A 23,793-nucleotide genomic window follows, 5' to 3' on the forward strand; every position below is an offset into this window, starting at 1 on the left:
TTATAACAGAAAAATCAGGAAGTTCTGTTACATGCCTCAGATGTAATCTTGATAGTTTTAGCCTTTGGGGTGGTAGAAGATAAGAATCTCATTGTACATTTCAAAAGGATTTACCTAATAGCCACAAAGCTATTAGGTCATACACAAGAGGCGGGTGATGTAGGGTTTGGGAGCCTGAAAGTTTTTGACTGTGGATCTGTGATATCCTAGCTCTCCATAGACATGAAAGTTTATTTTCTATTTTTACTTTTTATTAATTCTTTGCAAGTTTCACATCATGCACCTTTATTCCGCTCATCTCCTCACTCCCTCGTATTCGACCTTCTCCCTTGCAACCCCCAATAAAAAATATACAAGCAAGCAAATAAACAAAAAGCATAGAAAATGCCTCATCTTGGAAGCTGTAGTGTGTCATGGTGTGTCCCATAGTAGATCCCTCCGTCCACACGTATTCACTTGCAAATGTTCACTGCAATGAGTCATTGGTCTGGTTCAAGTTCTCTGTCCTCTGTGACACCATCAATACTGGGTGCTCACTGGGACTTCTACCAGGTGCCCTGTCGTTGCCCTGTGTCATGGAGATGCTGCAGCTTTGAATCAGCAGGACCGGCCCTTTCACATGTTCACAGATGATATAGATTTTGAAATGGGCCAACTCAAAGCCCCGCATCTTGGCCTGGGTGGCACCTGAGCTGGTCAGTGCCCAGGCTCTCCCTTATCCACACCACCAGGGCTAGGTCTCCCGGCCAGGCCCCCAGTGCCACCACCAACAGGAGTCAGGATCAGCTGAAGGAGAGATGAACATGGTTTTTGTTATGATCCCAAGACTGGAATGAGGAACGGACTTGTGAGAGAACAGGTGATGTTAATCCATTTGAAGAACAAATTCTGAGAGGAGATGTAAATGTGAGCCAAAAACAGGAGGCGGGGCCTTTGGAGGCTTGGGTTAGTTTTGGCTGTTCATCTCTCCACTTCAAGAAGCTCCTAGAGAGAGCCATTCGAGGGAAGGCTTGGGGGCTCTGGGCTCTGGCTGAGGCTCCAGCTGAGGCTCCGCGTTCTGGTTTCTCCAGGTTCCAGCAGAAGAAATCCTGCTCATTATGCCAGGAGAATCATACCTCAAAACTGATATCCTTACTGTTTCATTATTGTATTCTTTAATCTCCTTTTCTTATTGTTTAGGTTAGCCGGGTTATCAGTGAGGTACTCTCAGTTAATAAGTTTGTAATAAAAGATAATTGTTAAGAAAATTGAGCCAACAGTCAGCTCTCTTGCCTTTGGGGCTGGCTCACCCACACCCATACCTCCAGAGGCAGCTCTCTCACCCTTCCAGCTGTTGAGGGACAGGGATAGGGTCTCCTGCTCTCCTGCTCTTGGGGCCAGCTCTCCTGAAAAACTGAAAGTTTTGATCAGTCAATCATCCTTGCAGAATGCTTAAAATGGGTGAATCTTCTTTTGGGAACTTCTGTTCACACCTCTTTCTTTCTTCCTAAGGAAAATCATCAATAGCTTTTAGACGTTTGTAATGAGGTATCAAGAGAAAACAGTGCAGCAAGAGTCAAGACTTTGTGGAATCCAGGCATGGATGTAAGGGCATCTAAGGGAGGAACACTAGTTGTGTATCAGTTGACATAGAAAACTACACAAGGGAAGCCCCTATCTGTTATTCCTTGATTGGTTGAAAAATGTAGCTGCAACTTGGCACAGATGATCCTGGTTTACAAGCTTGATATTCTGTCTCAGGTGGGTGGTGGGATGAGGAGTGGGGAGCGCAGGTTACTGCAGTCCAGCTTCTGAGTTTGCTCTATGTCCCTGATCAATCAGTAGTGGATTGATGGTAATAAATTCTTGTCATTTGCACTGACATGAGTTTGTGTTGGATCTCAGTGGGCTCCATAACACAAAAGGCTTCACCACATTGCTTACATTCAGAGAGTTTCTCTCCAGTATAAATTCTTTCTTGATGATAAAGACTACAGAAGTATAAAAAGATTAATCATATCAAATAGACTCAGGGTTTGTGTCCAGTATGCCTCTGAAGATGCGTGTGACATGTAAAGGCTTTACTGTATTGACTACGGTCAAAGGGTTTCATTCCATTACTTGCTCTTCTAAGGATTCAAAGATGGAAAATATATGCAAAGGCTTTACCATATTGATTCTACCTATAGGATCTCTCTGTGTATGTGTTCATTTATCCTACTGAACATTACATTGACGTACAAAGGCAACGACATTGATTACATTCATAGTTTCTCTTCAGTATGAATTCTTCCATGTCTTTTGAGAGAATTATGTTGTGCAAAGGCTTTACCACATTGATTGCATTCATAAGGTTTCTCTCCTGTATGAATTCTTTCATGACATTGAAGATTACTGTGTCGTGCAAAGGCTTTACCACATTGATTACATTCATAAGGTTTCTCTCCTGTATGAATTCTTTCATGACTTTGAAGATTACTGTGTTGTGCAAAGGCTTTACCACATTGATTACATTCATAAGGTTTCTCTCCTGTATGAATTCTTTCATGACTTTGAAGATGACTGTGTTGTGCAAAGGCTTTACCACACTGATTACATTTATAAGGTTTTCCACTTGTATGAATTCTTTCATGACTTTGAAGGTCACTATGACATGCAAAGGCTTTACTACATTGAATACATTCATAAGGTTTTTCTCCTGTACAAATTCTTTCATGACTTTTAAGAGAAGTGTGATGTGCAAAGGCTTTACCACATTGATTACATTCATAAGGTTTTTCTCCTGTGTGAATTCGTGCATGACTTTGAAGATGACTGTGTTGTGCAAAGGCTTTACCACATTGATTACATTCATAAGGTTTCTCTCCTGTATGAATTCTTTCATGCCTTTGAAGATTACTGTGTTTTGCAAAGGCTTTACCACATTGATTACATTCATAAGGTTTTTGTCCTGTATGAATTCTTTCATGACTTTGAAGATGACTGTGACCTGCAAAGGCTTTACCACATTGATTACATTCATAAGGTTTTTCTCCTGTATGAATTCTTGCATGACTTTGAAGATTACTGTATTGTGCAAAGGCTTTACCACAGTGATTACATTCACAAGGTTTTTCTCCTGTATGAATTCTTTCATGTCTTTGAAGATGACTGTGACCTGCAAAGGCTTTACCACATTGATAATATTCATAAGGCTTCTCTCCAGAACGAAGTCTTTCATGCCTTGGAGGAAGTCTGTGATATGCAAACTCTTTGTCAAATTGTGTAAAGCCAGAGGCCTTCTCTCCAGTATGGTCTTTTTCATGCCTGCAAAGATAATTGGCACATTCACTGCACTGATGAACATCTTTATCTCTATGAATGAATTTTACGATTTGGCTCAATTGTAAAGAGGACTTAGATCTTAAGATATCACTTTCTTTACATTCAAACCCCTTCGTTGAGGGGTGTTTTGCATATTTGATGATACCTGTGATGCTAGAAGCATTTATTACATGAATCACATTGATAATATCCCTTTACTATAACAGCTTCTTCACATATTTATAAAAAATGTAACTATTCAGATCTCTACCATGCTGTGTGCACTAATAAATTTTCCTATATATATGCAATGTGAATCAAGACAAACAGAAGAATTTCCACATTTCGTTCTCATAAGGATTTTGTAAACTGTGAACTTTTGGATTCCTCCCATAGAGTTGGAAACCCCCAAAACTGTAAACATCTCCTTCAGGAAGTCCACTCAGCGTGAGGCTGCTACCTATCTTCTAATTGTTCTGGGTTAGGGAGGGCTATGTTGCTTTTTCACCATGCCCATGTCACATGGCTCATACTGTTGTAGAATATGACATGAACATGAAAAGAAGAATAACAAATGAATGGGTTCCCCACTGCATTCACACAGTTTGACTTTTTTTTTTCCCTCAACATATACTATAAGCACTCTAGTTTCTTCAGCAAAATCTTCTTGACTCTCACTAAACTTAGCAATGTACTACAAGATTATGAGTAACACCAGCTCTACCATTTGCTTATTAGCAGGTTTTGGGCATGCACGTATCACCTAGTCAATGTGTATACCTTCTGCAATATTGACGCGGGAAGGAACTAAACTGATTGGCGACTCCACAGCCTAGCTCTGACGGGGACATGATACAAATGGTGATGTCCCTTATAGCATTGTGCTCTTCCTTTTTAGGGAAATACCTTGCAAACACAGATCAGACACCTGATATTGAGGTGCATGTTTCTCTGAGAATTTAAGAAACATCAATCCATTGAAAGCAGTGCCTTATTTCACTGCTGCTTTTCTCTACAACTTGCCCGACACATTAACATTTCTTCAGAGGCATATTCGTATCAACTTGCACATGAAAATTACCTTCCATTTCTTCTGCAACTTTGAATGTGTTCTTCAACATTATGGTCTTCCCAATTGTAGCCTAAAGTATAGTAATAAAAAAATGTGTGATATATTGTTGGAAATTAGGCAAAATGTAAGTTACTATCTTCATTCTCAACTGAAATTACAAAAGCAAATAAAAGTAGCAGAGAAACAGTTGTCCTTACATTTTAAATAGAGACAGAATATTCACTGTCTTACCTATAGCAATGAGGTTCATATAGGTCTCCAGCATCACGTCTTTATAGAGACTCTTCTGGGAAGGATCCAGCAAAGACCACTCTTCTTGAGTGAAGTTCACATGCACATCACCACAGGTCACTGCCCTCTAAAAGATCCAGTACATGTGGACAAAGAGAACATGACATTGCCAACACTGCACATGTATATACTTCATTGACAATATATCCATAAAATTCTGCTACTTCCTCTGCGTACTTCCTGACCACAAGTTGTAATGTAATAGCCAAGTTCTATTGAAGGAAACTGAATAACGAGGGTCACTTATGTCATTTCTGCACCCCTTGAATAGGATAGAGCCTTGGAAGACAAATGATAATCAACAGGCATAAAGAGAGAGGGAGACAAGCAAACCGGTAACAGCCCTGAGCCCACAGCACAGAAACTATATGAACAATTACCAACTAGAACATGCTGGGCACCTGGTTGTTTTTTCACATGCCCTTAAGCTCAGCACTCTGGAGGCAGAGGCAGGTCTACCTCATTGAGTTGTTGCCAGTCTGGTCTATGTGATGAGTTTCAGGACATGCAGAGGTCCATATTAAGACCCTGACTCCTTTGCAAAAATTCATTTCAGCTCTGTATTCATCTTCCAAAAACAAAGTGCTGCAGGTAAAGTATCACATTAGTAAGATCTCACCAAAAAGGAACACATACCTAAAAATGTACAAATGGACAGATGAGAATATTACCAATGTAAATTTTGATCATAATAAAGCAGTACAGAGCAAGAGATCTGGAATATCAGAGCTACTGCTGGTCTTGCAAATAATTGGAGTCAGTTGTGACTAATTTCATCAAGGTCACAACTATCTATTGTACCAAGTTCAGGAGCTCTGAGGCCTCTGACTATTGTGTGAACCAGACACACATGATGTACACAATCATGCAAGCAGACAAAATACCCATATTCATTCAAAAATATTTCAAAACAAATACAACAGGTGGGAAGAATGTCACACTCCTTTAACCTAGGATTCAGAGTGTGCAGGCAGTATTAACTTCATAAATATATGCCATCCTAAAGAACAGAAATTGTATATGTAATATTACAGAGTATGGCAACATTGATTATAATGTTCATTAACCATATACAGACTCATACATAAAAATGCCAATTGTGTGAACATGTTCTCCAAGCAAAAACAATGTGTTAGCATCTAAGGTGAGTTATTTGATCAGAGCAAAAAAGAGCATGTTGAAGACTACTACATTTTTAATCAACTATAATTTTTTGTCATTATTTAAATTCAAATAAAACAAGTCATCGTGTTTCATAACTCCATTTTTATTTCTCATGAAATATTACTCATTGGCAAAAAGCTCTTATGCCATCCAAATAAGGTGACTTTCTGTATTTTTACAGGTTGTACCAATAGCACATGTGCTTTATTATCTCTATAGCAACTCTTGCTACATTAGCTTGATATTTATATTTTCTTCTCCACATAGCAACTAAAAAATGTTAGAAAACCTCTTTGAAAGTGAGTATTTCAGGTAGTTCTGTGTTCTTCCTGCCCTTTATTTTATATTGCTATTTGCAGTGCAGATAAGACAGCTGAACCTCTCATACCCAGCTGACAAGTGAGAAGGCATTAAAGAATAAAATCAGATGGAAAAATAAGTAGGTTGACACTACTTCAACCTACATGCTTTTTGATAGCCAATAGAGCACTGGCTGTGAGAGCCTTTTATAAGTGTATAATTCTTTAAGCATTGCTATACAATCTCATGTCACATTGAGATTAATTGTTCCATACTGGACAATGTTTTATTTTCACCCTTGTCTTCTCAATTAAGTCCTACTTGGTGGGTTAGCTTTTCTTTACCTACAAGGATGAATTCTGAGTCACTAAACTGATACTTTAGTCCTCTTTCTACAGCTTTGTACATTATTTCTTGTCTGTTTCAGTTTCATACACTTACTGTAGTGTGATAAATAAATGATTATGTAGAATAATATCTTTCATACCACAGTAAAGTAGAACATCAAAAATGATGTATTTCAGGCAGGGCTCGGTAGCACATGCCTTTAATCCCAGGACAGGAGGCAGAGGCAGGCAGATCTCTGTGAGTTTGCAGCTAGCTTGCTCTACAAAGTGAGTCCAGAGCCATCAAGGCTACACAGAAAAACCCCGTCTAGAAAAACAAAAGAAAATGATGTATTAAAAAATAAGATGTTGGGTAAGTTCATGTTACAGCATAAGTGAAATAGAATCCAAAGAAAATTCCTAACAATTTCTAACGTGAACCTTGATTCTAAAGCTATATGCCATGGCAGAGAACACAGAATTCTCAGGACGGTTAAGAAGAAATAGTACACACTTTGGCACAATGTGACTTTTATCCATCCCACAAACATATGACAATAAAGAATATGTTCAGTACATGTGAAAACTCTAGGGAATGAAGAGAAAACAAAACATAAGCCTAAAACTATACTCTTGTTTTCATCAAAATACCTAGGAAAAGCCCACCAGGAAAGGCATAAACTTGACCAAAGTTACATATGATTGTAAAGGCAAAAAAAAAAAAAAAAAAAAAAAAAAAAGAAATAAACACAGACTTCATGACTACTACAACATTAACTCAATATGACCACTGACCAGTTATATTTCTGACCCTCAAGATACTATTAGTCTCTTGTCCAACAGGGAGGCCCCACGCTCTTGAGCTCTCTGTAAAAGAAGGTGATCAGAAAGGCGGGCTATGCCTCTGCAGCCCCACCACCCTCTTCCTGTTTCAGACAAACCCACACCCACTGAAAGTCACAATCAAAACAACGTTGAATAATTTAATTTCTCATTCCTGCCACATGGATTATGTCACAAGTTGAGGAATCTATATTATCTACCTACCCAACACCATACACCCATCAGAGACCTCTGCACCTCAGAAAATCCTTTTACACCATGGAAATGAATCTCCCTGAATTGTGCCAGAGTGGCTGGTGATAATGGAAAGGTAAAAATATTCTAATCAAGAATTGATGGAAGACAATCCCCATCACCTCTTTTCTACCTGGTTCTAAACTGTTTATAAAATTTGACACCAAAACTGAATGTGGAATGCATGGTTCAGAAACTCTAGAAAACAGGCCTTCACTTTTCCAATCTGTCTTCCTACTGGGGAAAAAAAAAACAAAACAGCAGCACCTGTGTTTGTACGATGACAATGATATTATAAGCACCAAAGCTGTCTACTGCCAGGGTTTTCCCACATGGCATATAGTTTCCCACTGCCAGGGCAGCAGAGTATCCAGTTCCCCAGGGAATCCACACTCTCAGAGGGTTAGAGGAAAAGGGCCTCTGCCCAGGTTACCACGTGGACCAAGAGAACCACAGTCTGACTACAGACCATCTCAGTCCCACAGATAAGACTCTGAGTCATCAGCAGGCCTGCTTTTCCTGGCCTGGGCACGGGAGCCTCAACACTCTCCATGACATGGCTTGTAGGCTTCCTCACAGTTCCCTACAGCTGCATCACAGGAGGATCCTGGAAAGAATCTGCAAGCTACATTCCAATGGTGCTCCCCATTGCTAAGGCTGCACAGAGCCCCTCATTAGCGTGGAAAACCCAGCTGGGCCTAGGACAGTAGCAATTCCTCTACTGAAAGATCAGAGATCGAATCACTCAGACCTCTGAATACCTCCCAGTTCTGCCCTTCCACCCTAGGTTCATACAGAGCATGAGTCTGTCCGGGAAATTTGTAGTTAGTACAATTATACGGTCTCCCAGAGCACTTCCTGCTCTTCATCCAGGCATAGGGTTCCTTCTTTGCTCATTCCATTACCCAATCAATGTCCAGGGCAGCCATTGCTACTTCATAGCTAGGAAGTCCTCCAACTCACCTTCTGTCAATTTCACACAATAAAAACAATTAAAGCAAAAAGTGGCCATGATTTGAAAGCAAAGTACAATTGATGGAAAATGAATGAAAAAAAAAATAGAAATAAAAAATAAAGGACATGGGGGTGATTCTAGCTGAGAGTCATAGCAGTGGGGGGGACATAGAGACCTAAGTGCCCCACTTCTACCCAGCAGGACTTCTAGTGGAGGGAGGGGAACACCAACTCACCCATAAAATCTTTGAGTCAAAATTTACCCTTACTATAAGAATTGCAGGGATAAAGATGGAGTAGAGATTGAGGGAATGACCAACCAATGACTGGCACAACCTGAGACCCACCTGATGGAAGATCCAACCCCCGACACTATTACTGATACTCTGCTAGGCTTCCAGACAGGAGCCTAGCATAACTTCCTTCTCAGAGGCTCCACCCAACAGCACATTGAAACAGATACTGAGACTCAGAGCTGAGCATTACAAGGAGCTTGGGGAGTCTCGTGGAAATGTGGGAGGAAGGCTAGAAGGACCTGGAAGACACAACTCCACAAGAAGACCAACAGACACAACTAAGGTATAACCAAGAGCTTATAGAGACCGGAGAACTGACCAAAGAGCATGTTCTGGACATAGAGCCACACACACATGGAACTGATGGGGTGCTAGGTTGTGACATGAGTCACCTCAGAAATGGAGTGTGGGTAGTCTCTGATCTGGACTCAGTTGCCTCTTTTGCATCATTTCCCCCACTGGGACTGCCTTTACTGGCCTCAGTGGAAGAGGATGCACATTATCCTTATTCAACTTGATATTACGTGGGGGTTCCCCTTTTCTGAGATGGATGAGTGGAAGGAGGAAGAGGGTGGGAGAGTGGGACTGTGAGGAGAGGAGGGAGGGGACTGCATTAGGAACGTAAGGTGAATAGATGAGTACATTACAAGAAGGAAAAAAGAAAAAGACGAGGTGAGCAAACGATTGGATTACGTGAGGACGGGAAGCTGGAAGAAGGCTGGACCAACCTAGGGGCTATAGTTCAGGGCGTGCCAAAATGACCATGTAAGAGTAGGGACTGAGGGATGCTGGGAGAACATGACAGCCAGGTTTGTGTGATTTATTAAAAATGGACGTCAGATATTTGACGCAGGAGTTCAGCCTTAGAGTAGTGAGAAAAAAGAAGGTTAAAAGAATTTAACGATAATCTCAAACGTTGTTTTACTCAAGGGTAATAATATAAATCTTTATGTTTGTGTTAAGAAAGAAACATAATGAAAAATATTTTCCAATAAATAAATAAGTTCAATTCCTCGTCCAGATTCTTGACTGCCTTGGTCTATGACACCGCACCCCCAAAATCAGCAGCTTGGACTTTTACTGATCATCTAAAATCGATTATCTTACGACTCATTCATAATCACAACTACTGTCCAACAGGAAAGCTCTCACTTTCCTTCCTCCCCATGCCTTTCTGTACTGTGACTACACTAGCTTAAAGTTCATCAGTGAACTCAATTCTTCCATGGGTCCCTTTTTATTTCTAATTCCCTACAAAAATCCAGGGAGGCTGGAGGACACTCATTCACTGGTCTCTTTTCCTTGGCGCTGAACAGTCAGAGTCCAGCATAAGTGGACTTGCAGAACTGGCTTACAGGCACTGGGAAGCAGAGGAAGATTGGGTGTTCAAAGGAAGCCTTGACTACACAGCATGAGGAACGATGAACTACAGGTGATGCTGCTCTAAACAGGGAAAAGGATGAAAGCCCTTGAGAAATAGCAACAACATTCTTCATGACTGGGGGACACTGAACAGTGCAAATTAATAAGAGGCTAGAGCAGTGATGCCTAAAGAAAATGGAATGTACAAATGCCACCAATTGAATTGTTTTAAGGATATATATTAGATAGAGATATAGACAATTGAAAAAGTACACAAATACACTCACTTTAAAAGGAGCAAGCCTGGGGCTGGAGGTAAGCCTCAGGGACTAAGAACACTGGCTGCTCTTCCAGAAGACCTGAGTTCAATTCCTAGCACCCATAAGGCAGCTCACACTGTTTACAATTCTAGCAGATCTGACGCCCTCACACACACATACGTGCAAGAAACCACCAGTGCACATTCAATAAGAATAAATAAATCATTTAAAAAAAAAAAAGGAAAAGTGCAATCCCATATCTGGTAGAAGGGACGGCATTCATCACACAAAGTTTGACCTTGCCACCACCTGTAATGTTAGATGCTGAGATCTGAAACCTGACACACACAACTACAGTCCAAGGCATGTTGTTGGCATCAGGTTATTGTGTCATCCAAATGCTGATTTGTGTATGCTCCCTAACATTTTGTAAGCCTTGTTCTGAGAATCTCCTGTCTCGGTATTGTATAAACTCTGCTCCCCAATGGTCCTCTTGTCTGTCAATAAGGCAGCTCACAGCAAATCACTGAGCAGGGGAGAGAATAGAGCTGACTTCCTGTTAGGCAAGGGAGGAGGAGTTAGAAAAGGTAGTAAGGGGTTCCACCAGGGAGAGGTGTGGGAGACAAGATTCAGCTGGGGCCAGAAAGAATGAAAAAGCAAGTAACTTGGGGATTTTGAAAAATGGATTCTGGATAACATAAAGACTTAAGAACAGACTTAAACTGCTCAAGTTTGTGTTGTAAAGCTTTATAAACAAAAATAAAGGAGTCTCAATTATTTCTCTTAGTATAATAATATACTAAGAGAAACAAACTGTTTTATAAAAATAACTTTCAACAGCATATGTTCACATTTCTGAGATGACTTAACTGTGTCAATGAGGATTGATTATACTGTAACTGCCTAAGTCTGCCCCTTCATTGGAAAGGAATTATTTACTAGATCAAGCTAATGTACCCAAATTTTACAGCTACCAATATGGTCTGTTTTTATACACGTGCATGAATTAATACGTTCAGGGAAGTTACAACATGTCTCCCCATGCTTAAATCGGGTTCTTCTTCATAATGGTAACCCCTGCAGCCTACTGCCTTCAACTGTAGTCTGTGATCTAGCTACTGCCTGCCAGGCATTGTACACAATAAACTGTTCGCCCTGTTCTTCTATAGAGGCAGAATCCCTGAACAACATGCCAATCCTTTTCCTGTTACTGAAATGGATAGCTCATTATATGACTCACATAGGTGATTTTAAGATACAGTCTTTCAGCTAAAGAATTTAGGAATTTCCATCAAGAGGAAAGCAAGGTCACTAGGATCAAGGCAATCAGAAACATTTTTGTAAAAGCCTGAAGATGCAGCTATCCTAGAATTAATCTGCCTTTCCAGGGAGAAATCACTCCACACACAATTAAAAGAGTAATAAGAAAAATCTCTTTAATGACAGCATGCATTCAGCTCTGGATAATGCTCAAAGAAGAACCATCCAAGAGCAGACTTTGCATTCTGTATGTGCTGTCACCATTAAGTCTGTTGGGTTCAGGTCACCATTAAGTCTGTTGGAACACTGTAAATATGATCTAGAGACTGCAAGTCTGGCCACTTAGATGAGAGATTTACACAGCAAAGGTATCCCAGATTTATTCAGTACACCAGTGCACTGTAAAAGGAGGTCACCAGTCAGTGACAGGGTTCTGGGTTGGAAGAGCCAGATGAATAGAAGACAGAAGAAGTAGAAGGTAGAAAGGCTAAGAGCTGGCTGGGGAGGTCTTGTACAAATATGTCTTATGCCAAGTCCACTTTGGAAGAAGAATAGCATCTTATGGACTCCTTAGAGGAGGGAACTGGAGGGAAGTCGGGGGCCTTCTATCAAGGCAGCAGGTTTTTATCATACAATGGGACAAGCTCAGTAGAAGAAGAAAACAATGCTGCACAGGAGGAACCCAGGGAATCTTAAACACATGGCTAAACAAGCCCACAGTGGCCTTGTGACTTACAAACACAGACCATTACTATCCCTTGCTTTAGTGGAGGAGCTCTATTTCATTTTCAAATCAGGGCCTTAGGGAAAGCTCCAAAGACTTAGACCCCAGGTGATTACTGGCTCTGCCAAGCATGTTCTAGGTCTGAGAAAGAGCTAAGTAATTCTCCATACATGAGGGATATCCCTCAACACAACAGAGTTTTTCCTTTCAGAGACTTGTCACCAGGTGTAGTCTTCCTCAAGCACTACAACTATGGATTTTTCAAGGAAAATACTAGACCTTTCTGGCACACCAGACCTTAATGTTGGTTATGATGCTATACTGCTGTCGGGAACATGCAAAGCCAAGAGGAGAAAGTATAGTAAAAGAACATACGTTGGTAGTGATGAGTGAAACAGTGCGCTTGGTATGATAAGAAATGCCGTGAGGTGTCCACCTGAACATAAGAGTGAGCATAAGGTAAAATGAGGGACATAACCCAACAGCTCATTAGTTAAGATGGGTTGCAACTCCTCCCAACATAGAGAGGGTACATAAGCTGAGTACAAGACCACTGCAGGCTGCCTGTGATGTTTACTAAGACCACGCCACCATGCTGATCAAGTTGGACACAGCTCGCCAAGTCCAAAGACCTGTCAGAGACCAGATCGGACCAGAGCAGACTGGGGCCAAGAGAAGTAAGCCTGCTGTGGGCCACCCAACAACTCAGCACACAAACACAGATGGCGAGGCTTACCTGTGAAGCCATCGACCAGGCTACAGCTGTACTCAGCAGACTAGGAGAGGTGTAGGGACGTCTCAGTGAAGTGCAGTGTGTGAATGACTAATAAAGCATCTGTAAAATCTCAATACTTTTCTGCTTCCAGGTAATCCTTCCCTTGACTCCTGACAAATACACCCTTGAGCAGATGGTTAGAGGCCTGTTCTTTGTGATGATACACTCTTCAAAAAGGAAAAGCTCTCTTCTGGTCAAGGCTGGCCCGAATCTGCAAGGTTTTCGAGGCCATCATCTACGGAGAATGACATAGCTCTTTCTCAAACTAGGGACATGCTTGGCAGAGCCAGTAACAGCCTGGGGCCTAGGCCTATGGGGCTTTGGTTGTAAATGAAGGGTGTCTCCTTGGTCATGATTGGGAGACAAATGTCTGGACAATCCTGGTGAAGAAAATTGTGTAGCACAGCAACCTCATTTCTAGCAGGCCTGGGTAGCACACTACTAATCACTGGGGTGTTTCAGAGGCAGTTCATCCTCAGCTGAGTCCTACTTGATGCCTCTTACTATTTTGTAAGCACTGGAAATCTTTTCCAACATCATCCTGCTCTCTACCTCACAGCTTAATTTAGAAGTGCTACCGGTGGGGAGCCAAGACCATAGCCGGCAAGCATCTTGGACCTTGGCATAATACTTGAGTGGACCTGGGGCAGGCTGTCTTGTGACCTCCTTCCCTCCTTGCCTCAGGGTACATTCCAGAAGGCTGCCTTGTAACCTCTTCCCCTCCCTCAAGGTACTCTCCAGCTGTTCTTAGTATTCCCGGAATTACAGAGGCCTTCAGAGGACGAGCGAAACAAAGTCTATAGATAACACCTGTGGTTCCAGATGCCTAACAATTCCACCCAGCCCCAGAACCACAAGGGCCCGCGCCCTGCCAAACTTCCTCACTTCCTGATATCTTGCGAAAACCGCCCACCCAGATCACCCCACTCAGCCTCCTGCTTCAATGGTTTATAATTGCCTGTGAGAAAATAAAATTTTGTCAGCTTGATCAGACTCCTTGACTTGCTGTCCGTTCTTCGCGTCTCTTGTCCCCCATTCTCTCCTTAGGGGTCCGAGGGTCCCAGTTGATTGTCCAGCGGGTCCGGACACTACCCAATGCATAACATGCCTTTTACAACCTCCACAAAATTAACTCCAAATGGATCTTAGGCCTAAACGTTAAATGCTAATGGTAGAACTGGTAGAAGAGCCCGGAGACACTAGGCTTCTCTGAGGTTAGCATCCTGACAAGGAGGTTTCTGCACACAAGCCCGTGCTCCAAAAGCTTTGCCCAGAAGCAGCCTCCACAGCTACCACTTCCAGCACAAAATCACTCCCATGTGACCACCTCTGGCCTCTGTTTACCACTCAACCCCAGAGAGGACCCCGCCACACAGGCTCCTGCTGAAAAACACCCTGTCCTTTTCCCTTTGGGGCAGTGACCCTGAGCTCACCATGTTGCAGCTTTGGAGCTTGGCTGACCCGCACAGCACCCAGCAACAATGTTGAAAGCACTTCAAGCCAGACCACTCAAGGCTGCCCAGCAGCAAAGAGGAACCTGCAGTCAGGCACCAGAGAGACACGCCTCCTCCTCTTCTGAATGGCTGTTCCACTGGAGGCCCTAGTTGGTTAGGGAGTCTTGAGTGACAGGAGCACCTCCCTTAGGGTGAGAGTGTGCTGATGGGACCCAAGATAGCAGTTCCTGTCCCAGGCTGCAGTACTGGGCCAGACCTTTTTGGGTCTGCAGAGATTTGCATATCTCATTTGCATACCTGCCAGTTTTCTAGCCTAGCCCTGGGGAAGAAACACTACTCCTGCTCCCACTGCTCAGCTCCTTGCTCCTCCCCTTTGTGGGCAGGGTCCTTTGGTCACCTTCTTAGAACTGCACAGCTTGACAGAGCTCCCTGCCACCCCCTCACACAAAGCTCCAGAGTTCTTACTTCCCCTGCCTCCTCCTGGAATGGAGGGAGATTACTTGCAGAGCCCATTACTCAACTTTCAGTGGGGATATCAGTCTGTTCCACAGTGGAAGGTGCTCATGGAAGGTGCTCAGAGTTTCAACAATGAAAGAGCGATTTTAAGAACACACGTTTTATTTTGTGGCTGCATGCTGGATTCAGATAAACTGCAGCTACTTTTCACCTAGTGGGTGAGAGACAACCCTGGGAGAAGCAGGGAACACATGACAAGCACTGTGGAGCCCTGTTGTTAGCCTGGGCATCTTCCTCAGTGGAAAGTGAAAAAGGAAACACAGGTCTGTAATAGCCAAGGTTGTCTAGATGATCAGAACTGATAATGTGTGTGTGTGTGTGTGTGTGTGTGTATAATTTATTAAGTGGATTTATTATGATGTCTCACAGGCTTTGATCCAACTTGTCAAACAATGGGTGTCTGCCAATGGAAATTTGAAGAAGCCAGTAGTGGTTAAGTCCACGTGGCCCGAATATCTTAGGCAGTCTTCATTATATTCCAGAATTCCAATGAACTAGGCTCTAATGCCAGAAAAAAAAAAATGAACTTTGTAGGCACAGGTACAGCAAACAAAACAAACAAACAAACAAAAAAGCTACCATAATGCATGTCATTTGTAAATATAGGATGCCATCAGAATTAGTGGCTTAGTTTAAAGGTGAATATTATTATCTCAAAAGATCTAGATAAAAGAAAGTTTTTCCCACTTCCAAAGCGAATATTTGAACCCCCCACAAACAGTACCCAACCCTTTGGGTTTTAGTAATTCCAGATGTAGTCAGTTTAACTAACAAGAACAGCCACCACATCTGACAACACAGAATAGATGAGCAAGATTTGTGTACCTGCTGGCAGGCAAGGAGAGCATGGAAGTCATTTCCAAAGCAAGGCTTTTCTTCAATGAAGCAAGCACTGGGAGTTTACTTAGGGACTCTGGATACATTCACATACAGGTTTGCCTAGTCCTAAGCATACTAAGTAAAATCCTCTTCTGAACGTGCTCACACTGTAAAAGCAGAAATATTTAAGGGCATCTGAGCTCAAAGTCATGCAGAAACATTGTAAATTACACAAATGATGGACAGAAATGCCTCTGGATTTCTCATCTTGTCCCACAAGGTGTTAGGTAAAAATCAAGACATGACACTGTGAAAATAGATCACTCGGGAGCCAATGCTACCTGGTAATCATAATGAATAATGCCACAGACAGATGGATCAGTGCCACTATTCACACACACACAGAGGACAGAGAACTCAAATTCAGGGAACATCATGGAAAAGTCACCTATCAGCACTGTGGGCACTGTTCTTAGAGGAACAGCTTTGTTGACCTGTCCTAACCTCACAATAAGGCTGCTTTTCCCTCTTAGAAAGCTGGTTCAGAGGAAGGCAAAAGCTGCTTCCAGGCAGGGCCAGAGCAGTCATACAGAAGAGAAACCTTATGAATGTAAACAGTGTTGTAAAGCTTTCACAACAGAGTGTTTTCCAAATATACACAAGAACACATGCTGAAGAGGAACCTTAGGAATGCAATGTATGTGGTAAAGCCTCCGCAAGGAACACTCATCCTTAGGTGCCTCAACACTGAGTAACTTGAATGAATGTTTATACTGGAAAAACATTCATGACCGAAAATGCGTCTGTTTATCAGTTTGTTTTAATATGAATTATGTGATGACAGTGTGTCTATGTGTGTGTGTGTGTGTGCACATGCATGGTGATTCCCAAGAACATTAGACCCTAGGATTCTCTTCTAAGAAGAATTACAAGAAGTTGTCAAAAAAAAAAAAAAAAGACCCTACTCCTAGGAATAACCTTACCTTAACTGCACAGCCATGTCTCTATCCCTGTAAATATTTTAAATCTTTTGTATCTCACCCTGATGTCAGGAAGTAGGAAAGAACTAGGAGAAGCGAAAACCTCCACTCATGCAAATGACTTGGTAAAGATCTTAGACATCGTAGTTGTCTTCTGGTTAAAAAAAAGCTGTTGTTCCATCACTTTTTCATCTTAGCCTTGAAGGAAGGAAATCGTTTACCATGCTTATCCCAGTGTAATGATGGAGGGCAGCAACCGTGGTTGCTCTTTGTATTTGGAAACATTTGGGTATTGAAGTATGTGCGTCAAATCCATTTATAGAAGTTTATTAGGCCGTTCTGATATTCATCTGTGGCTTTTGTTAATCTTCCTCTTTCACTTGGTGACTGATATTTTTCTTCAGCTGACTATCCACCCTGTGTGGGGAGTATAAAGCAGGGAGGAGCAAGCCGCACACATCTTCCTGTAACTCGTGGAGGAAGAGAATGTGAGCTTGGATTGGCCCATTCGACCCTGATGGTTGCATGTGGAAGTTGGAACTCACCTTAAAGGGGCAGTGTAGGCTGGCACTGGCTGTCTGCCAGCATTTAATAAGGCACCTGGCTGTCTGTGCCCTGCCCACACATACACACATGCCTGAGTCTGCTGCACAGTGTGTGCCCTGGAAGAGAGGTAAAGATGGGCATCGCCTTATAAACCCAGTCATCTTATACACGGGACAAATATGGTAAAGTTTTTCCTTTATAAGAGTTGCCATGGTCATAGTGTCTCTTCACAGCAATGGAAGCCCTTAGACACCTCCATACACACATATCTGTATGAATACAAGCACACGCACACAGAGACACACAAGCTTTTACAAAACAATGTGAAAATAAATATATTTTAAAAAAGTTTACAGAAAGGTCACTTACAAATACATAAAGACATTTATTCTTATAATTAAGAGAATACAACTTAAATCATGTGCACATTTTCAAAAACAAGAAATAAGCCAGGCATGGTAGCCCACCCCTTAATCCCAGCACTTGGGAGGCAGAGGCAGGCAGATCACTGTGAGTTTGAGGCCAGCCTGGTCTACACAGCAAGTCCAGGAGAGCCAAGGTTTCACAGAGAAACCCTGTCTCAAAAACCAAAAGCAAAACAAAAACAAGATAGAAAAATAAATTACAGATTCTCTATTTCACCTATCAGAATATTAGTGTTGATGAAGGAGCAGGGATCATCAATTTCCATGTGTTTGTTACTGACAAAGAGTCTGAAACTTTTTTTGGAAGGCAATTTAACAGCAATCAAATTTCAAATGTACATTTCCTTTGATTAAAAAATATAAAATTATCTGCAAGGGATATTGCTACATGCCTATAAGCCCATCTATTAGGAGGCTGAGGCAGGAGGATTATAGTTTGAGGGCATCCCAGACAATTTAGTGAGAGGCAGACAGACTCAAAATAAAATAAACAGGGCTGGGAATGCAGCTCAGTAGTGAGACCTTGTTTAGTATGTGCAAAGCTTTAGGTTCAATCACCCGTACATGGAATAACTCCTCTCCCTTTTTTTTCAGATGCTTATAAAAATTTGAGTATTGTATTATTGTTTCTGATATCAAGTGCCAATAGGAACTCCAGTGGGCAACTTTAGATAAGTTACCTAATGGACCAAAACTATTAGCATGGGCATTTCAAACATTCTTCTCTCATCTGTCAACCAAACAGAGTTTTGTCTTAGGTCACCATGCATATATATATATGTGTGTGTGTGTGTTTTTGTGTGTGTGTACACACATATATATGTGTATACATACATACATACATACACACACATACATATATGGCCCAGGACACAGATTCAGATTGCCCCAAATACCACATGAAGTGTTTATAGTAACAGGAGAAATAAAAATATAACGTACATTTTAAAGAGTTTGGTGGAAGTATCTGACAAAAAATTATTACAGAAAAATTACGAAGTTCTGTTACATGCCTCAGATGTTATCTTGATAGTTTTAACCTTTGGGGTGGTAGAAGATAAGAATCTCATTGTACATTTCAAAAGGATTTACCTAATAGCCACAGCGCTATTAGGTCAAACACAGAGGTGGGTGATGTAGGGTTTGGGAGCCTAAAAAATTTTGACTCTGGATCTGTGATATTCTAGCTCTCCATAAACAGGAAAGTATATATATATATATATATATATATATATATATATATATATATATATATATACATATACACACATATATTAAATCTTTGCAAGTTTCACATCATGCACCTTTTTTCTGCTCATCTCCTCACTCCCTCATATTTGACCTTCTCCCTTGCAACCCTCAATAAAAAATATACAAGCAAAAAATGCATAGAAAACGTCTCATCATGGAAGCTGTAGTGTGCCATGGTGTGTCCCATAGTAGATCCCTCTGTCCGCACGTATTCACTTGCAAATGGTCATTGCAATGAGTCATTGGTCTTTTTCAAGTTCTCTGTCCTCTGTGACACCATCAATACTGGGTGCTCACTGGGACTTCTACCAGGTGTCCTGTCGTTGCCCTGTGTCGTGGAGATGCTGCAGCTTTGAATCAGCAGGACCGGCCCTTTCACGTGTTCACAGATGATATAGATTTTGAAATGGGCCAACTGAAAACCCCGCATCTTGGCCTGGGTGGCAGCTGAGCTGTTTAGTGCCCCGGCTCTCCCTTATCCACACCACCAGGGCTAGGTCTCCTGGCCAGGCCCCCAGTGCCACCACCAACAGGAGTCAGGATCAGCTGAAGGAAGGATGAACACTGGGATGAGGAACGGACTTGTGAGAGAACAGGTGATATTAATCCATTAGAAGAACAAATTCTGAGAGGAGATGTAAATATGAGCCAAAAACAGGAGGCGGGGCCTTTGGAGGCTTGGGATAGTTTTGACTGTTCATCTCTCCACTTCAAAAAGCTCCTAGAGAGAGCCATTCAAGGGAAGGTTTGGGGGCTCCAGGCTCTGGCTGAGGCTCCAGCTGAGGCTTTGCCTTCTGCTTCCTCCAAGGTCCAGCAGAAGAAATCCTGCTGATTATGCCAGGAGAATCATACCTCAAAACTGATATCCTTACTGTTTCATTATTGTATTCTTTAATCTCCTTTTCTTATTGTTTAGGTTAGCCGGGTTATGAGTGAGGTACTCTCAGTTAATAAGTTTGTAATAAAAGATAATTGTTAAGAAAATTGAGCCAACAGTCAGCTCTCTTGCCTTTGGGGCTGGCTCACCCACACCCATACCTCCAGAGGCAGCTCTCTCACCCTTCCAGCTTGAGGGACAGGGATAGGGTCTCCTGCTCTCCTGCTCTTGGGGCCAGCTCTCCTGAAAAACTGAAAGTTTTGATCAGTCAATCATCCTTGCAGAATACTTAAAATGGGTGAATCTTCTTTTGGGAACTTCTGTTCACACCTCTTTCTTTCTTCCTAAGGAAAATCATCAATAGCTTTTAGATGTTTGTAATGAGGTACCAAGAGAAAACAGTGCAGCAAGAGTCAAGACTTTGTGGAATCCAGGCATGGATGTAAGGTCATCTAAGGGAGAAACACTAGTTGTGGTATTGTGTGAACAGAAAGCTTCTGCTTGGGACTCAACCATGTTAAAGTAATTTCACAAAGAGAAAATACTCATAAGAGAAAATACAAAGTAGGGTAAAAGAGACTGTCCATCATGGTGGAATTATAACTTATTTTTAAGTGACTATAATTATTATATTATATAATATATAAATATAATATAATATATAAAATTATATTATATATAAATATAATATAATATATAAAATTATATTATAATTTAAGTGATTAAAAAAACCTCTCCTCTAAATGTGTTTTCTATTTCTACTTTAAGCATGGGTTCCCTGCTAGATGCGTCTCGGCCAATAGGTGGTGCGGTTTTGCGCTTTTTCAAACTTGTGCTTTAGCAGTAACCAAATCAAAAGAGCAACCACACTGTGCTCTCAGATGATAACAGGGTTGGCCACTGCTCATCATCCCTCCCCTATATCCCCCTCTTCCGTCCTAACTAGTTTATAAAATGCCTCAGCACGGATTTTTTTTTTTGGGTAACTGGGTTTGGAAAGGTTGACCAGAGTACTTATTGGGGCCTAAAAACCCAGAAGTTGAAATTTTCCAGTGGGCTGTGGGCAGACTGTGTGGGAGGAGGACCCTTGGGGAGGGGAATAGGAAGCAAAAGGGAAGGGAGGTGGGACCAGGAAGATAAGAGGGAGGCGGGATTACTAATTCTAAAAACTTCCTAAATGTTCCAGTGATCAGAGGACTGGGTTTGTTGTTGTTGTTGTTTTGTTTTGTTTTGTTTTTCGAGACAGGGTTTCTCTTTTGTAGCCTTGGCTGTCCTGGACTTGCTTTGTAGACCAGGCTGGCCTCAAACTCAGAGATCTACCTGTCTCTGCCTCCGACTGCTGGGATTATAGGCGTGCACAACCACCCCTGGCTCGAGGAACGAGTTCTCCATGAAAATTGCCTCGAAGTATGACCTATCAAAACCTTGCCCAGCATCTCCAACTCAAGCAGGAAAAAAAAAAAAAAAAAAAAAGGAAGAGAATAGTCAGTTAAAACTTGCACGTCAGATGTTGGAATGAATCTAGAATACTATCTTAGGATGGGTTTTTAAAGTGCAGCTTCCCAGGCGTGAAAGACGCCAGCACAAGGGACGCGCAGGGATGGCGCGACACAAAAGAACTTGACTAATGTCCAGGGAGGGCATTTGGCCGCCTGGCTTTGGGTAGGCTGTGGGAAGAATTGCGCTGTAAGACACGCCCCCAAGGCGTCTTAGGTAGACTTCCGGATGAAGGGGCGTGTCAGCAGCTGTCGCTCTGCAGCGGCTGGTCCTGGCCTTGAGCCCTAAGCCCCGCCCCCGAGTGCTTGACCCCGCCCCCTTGAGGGAGCCCGGAGGCAGCAGCCCAGACACCCCCTCAGTCCTTCCTGACTTGGGGGCACAGCAAGCCACCTGTGCCTGTCTGGTCTCTTAATCAGGCGCTGGTCCTGAAACCACCTAGACCTTGCAGCTGGAATCGGGAAGTAGCACTTATAATCATTTGGGAATCGAATTTATCTAAGAAAGTGTAGCTGAACAGAAGAAACTTTAAAGTGAACTTGTTGGTGTCTCCTATTCCTTCACACTTCCTTTTTCCCACCCTTAATTGGCTATCTCATGCATGTTGGCTCATGTGTAGACCTTTGAGCTAATACCAGCTTAGCAAATTAACACCTGCATATACACCAACAGGACGGAAGAGGGCATTAGTTCTTGTTTTTTTGTAAATACAGGGCTCTACCTGCATATACACCAACAGGACAGAAGAGGGCATTGCTTCTCCAAGCTGTAAGAAACAATGTCAAGTTGTTAAGAACCAGGTAGCTCTTAAGATTCACTTACTATATGATCAGATCTAATCTTTATAAGTTTAGTTGGTAGCCATATTTTTTCACTCCCTCTGGAAATATACGCATACCCACGACCCCATCTCAAAACTTTTGAAGTTTTTGCTCCACCAGAATTAACTCCTTTTCTGCCTGAGCGGTTAGACATCTAGGACTATTTAAATCCAAATCCCCTTGTAATGTTTGAAACAAGTTACTTAACTCATAGGTAGCTAACCCGATTGTCAGCCTTAACCAGTTAATATCTCCCAATAATCTTTGAAAGTCATTAAGAGTTTGCAATTGATCTCTACGGATCTGTACCTTTTGTGGTCGAATTTTTTGTTTAGTTATTTTATAGCCTAAATAGGTAATTGAATCTCTTCTTTGTATTTTTTTTTTTTTTCACAGTAATCTGTAATCTCTAGCATGGCAGAATTCTTTGGGCTTCCTGAAACATTTTTTCTACAACACTAGCATCAGAATCAGCTAGCAGAATATCATCCATGTAATGGTATATGATAGATTGAGGAAACTGTTTATGAATTATTTCTAAAGGTTGTTGCACAAAATACTGGTATAAAGTTGGGCTATTTAACATGCCCTGTGGAAGTACCTTCCAATGATATCTCTTCATTGGAGAATTACTGTTCAGAGTAGGTACTGAGAAAGCAAACCTTTCCCTGTCCTTCTCATGTAGAGGTATGGTGAAAAAACAATCTTTTAAATCAATTGTAATTATATGCCAAGACCTAGGTAGCAAGGAAAGCAAAGGAATTCCAGGTTGAAGCGAAACCATGGGTGAATCACCTTGTTTATGGCCCTCAAATCTGTTATCATTCTCCATCCACCTGATTTCTTTCTTACCACAAACATAGGAGAATTCCAGGGACTGGAAGATTCTTCGATGTGTTGAGTCTCCAGCTGCTCTTTCACTAAACCGTGAAGCACCTGTAACTTTTCTTTTGTTAAGGGCCATTGCTCCTGCCATACAGGTCTGTTTGAAATCCATTTTAGGGGCAAGGTGGGTGGTATCTCAGCAGTGGCCCCTCTTATAAAATTTGACACTCTAAACCTGAAGAGTTCTGAGGTTGGACAATGGGCATAGCTTGTGGTCGCCCTTGATCACTTACATTAATCTCTTCCCCAGAAGCGCGTGCCAATTCACCCATAGTTTCAACCTTGTTTATCTCGGTATTTGCAGGAATAGTAATCTGAGTTCTCCATTGTTGTAAGAGGTCTCTTCCCCATAGATATATGGGAATGTCAGCCACATAGGGTTTTAGCCTCCCTATCTGCCTGTCTGGTCCCACACACTCAAGCCACTGTACACTTTGTTTTATTTGAGATAACTTACCAATTCCTACAATTTTGGTATAAACTTTCTTAAGTGGCCAATTTTGGTTCCAAGACTTCTGGCAAATGATGGAGACATCGGCTCCGCTGTCTACCAAGCCTTCTATTTTAACACCATTCAATTGT

The 23,793-nt window shown here is 41.9% G+C and overlaps 1 protein-coding gene and 1 long non-coding RNA gene across 2 annotated transcripts in view; both read right to left on the reverse strand.

Annotated features, from left to right (window-relative positions):
- Window positions 1-23,793, reverse strand: part of LOC127204734 (zinc finger protein 844-like) — a 141,799-nt gene that overhangs the window by 66,151 nt on the left and 51,855 nt on the right. Inside the window, exon 2 of the mRNA XM_051163968.1 lies at window positions 2,417-2,500. Within this exon, the coding sequence (XP_051019925.1) occupies window positions 2,417-2,500 (84 nt within the window). The remainder of the gene's footprint in view (window positions 1-2,416; window positions 2,501-23,793) is intronic.
- LOC127204603 (uncharacterized) lies at window positions 3,199-4,709 on the reverse strand. Its single transcript, XR_007832488.1, has 3 exons — window positions 4,586-4,709; window positions 4,364-4,424; window positions 3,199-3,285 (listed from the first exon to the last, which is right to left on the reverse strand). It is a non-coding gene; the product is annotated as an uncharacterized LOC127204603 (long non-coding RNA).

The sequence above is a fragment of the Acomys russatus genome, chromosome 20, assembly GCF_903995435.1.
Source record: "Acomys russatus chromosome 20, mAcoRus1.1, whole genome shotgun sequence".
Lineage (NCBI taxonomy): Eukaryota > Metazoa > Chordata > Mammalia > Rodentia > Muridae > Acomys > Acomys russatus.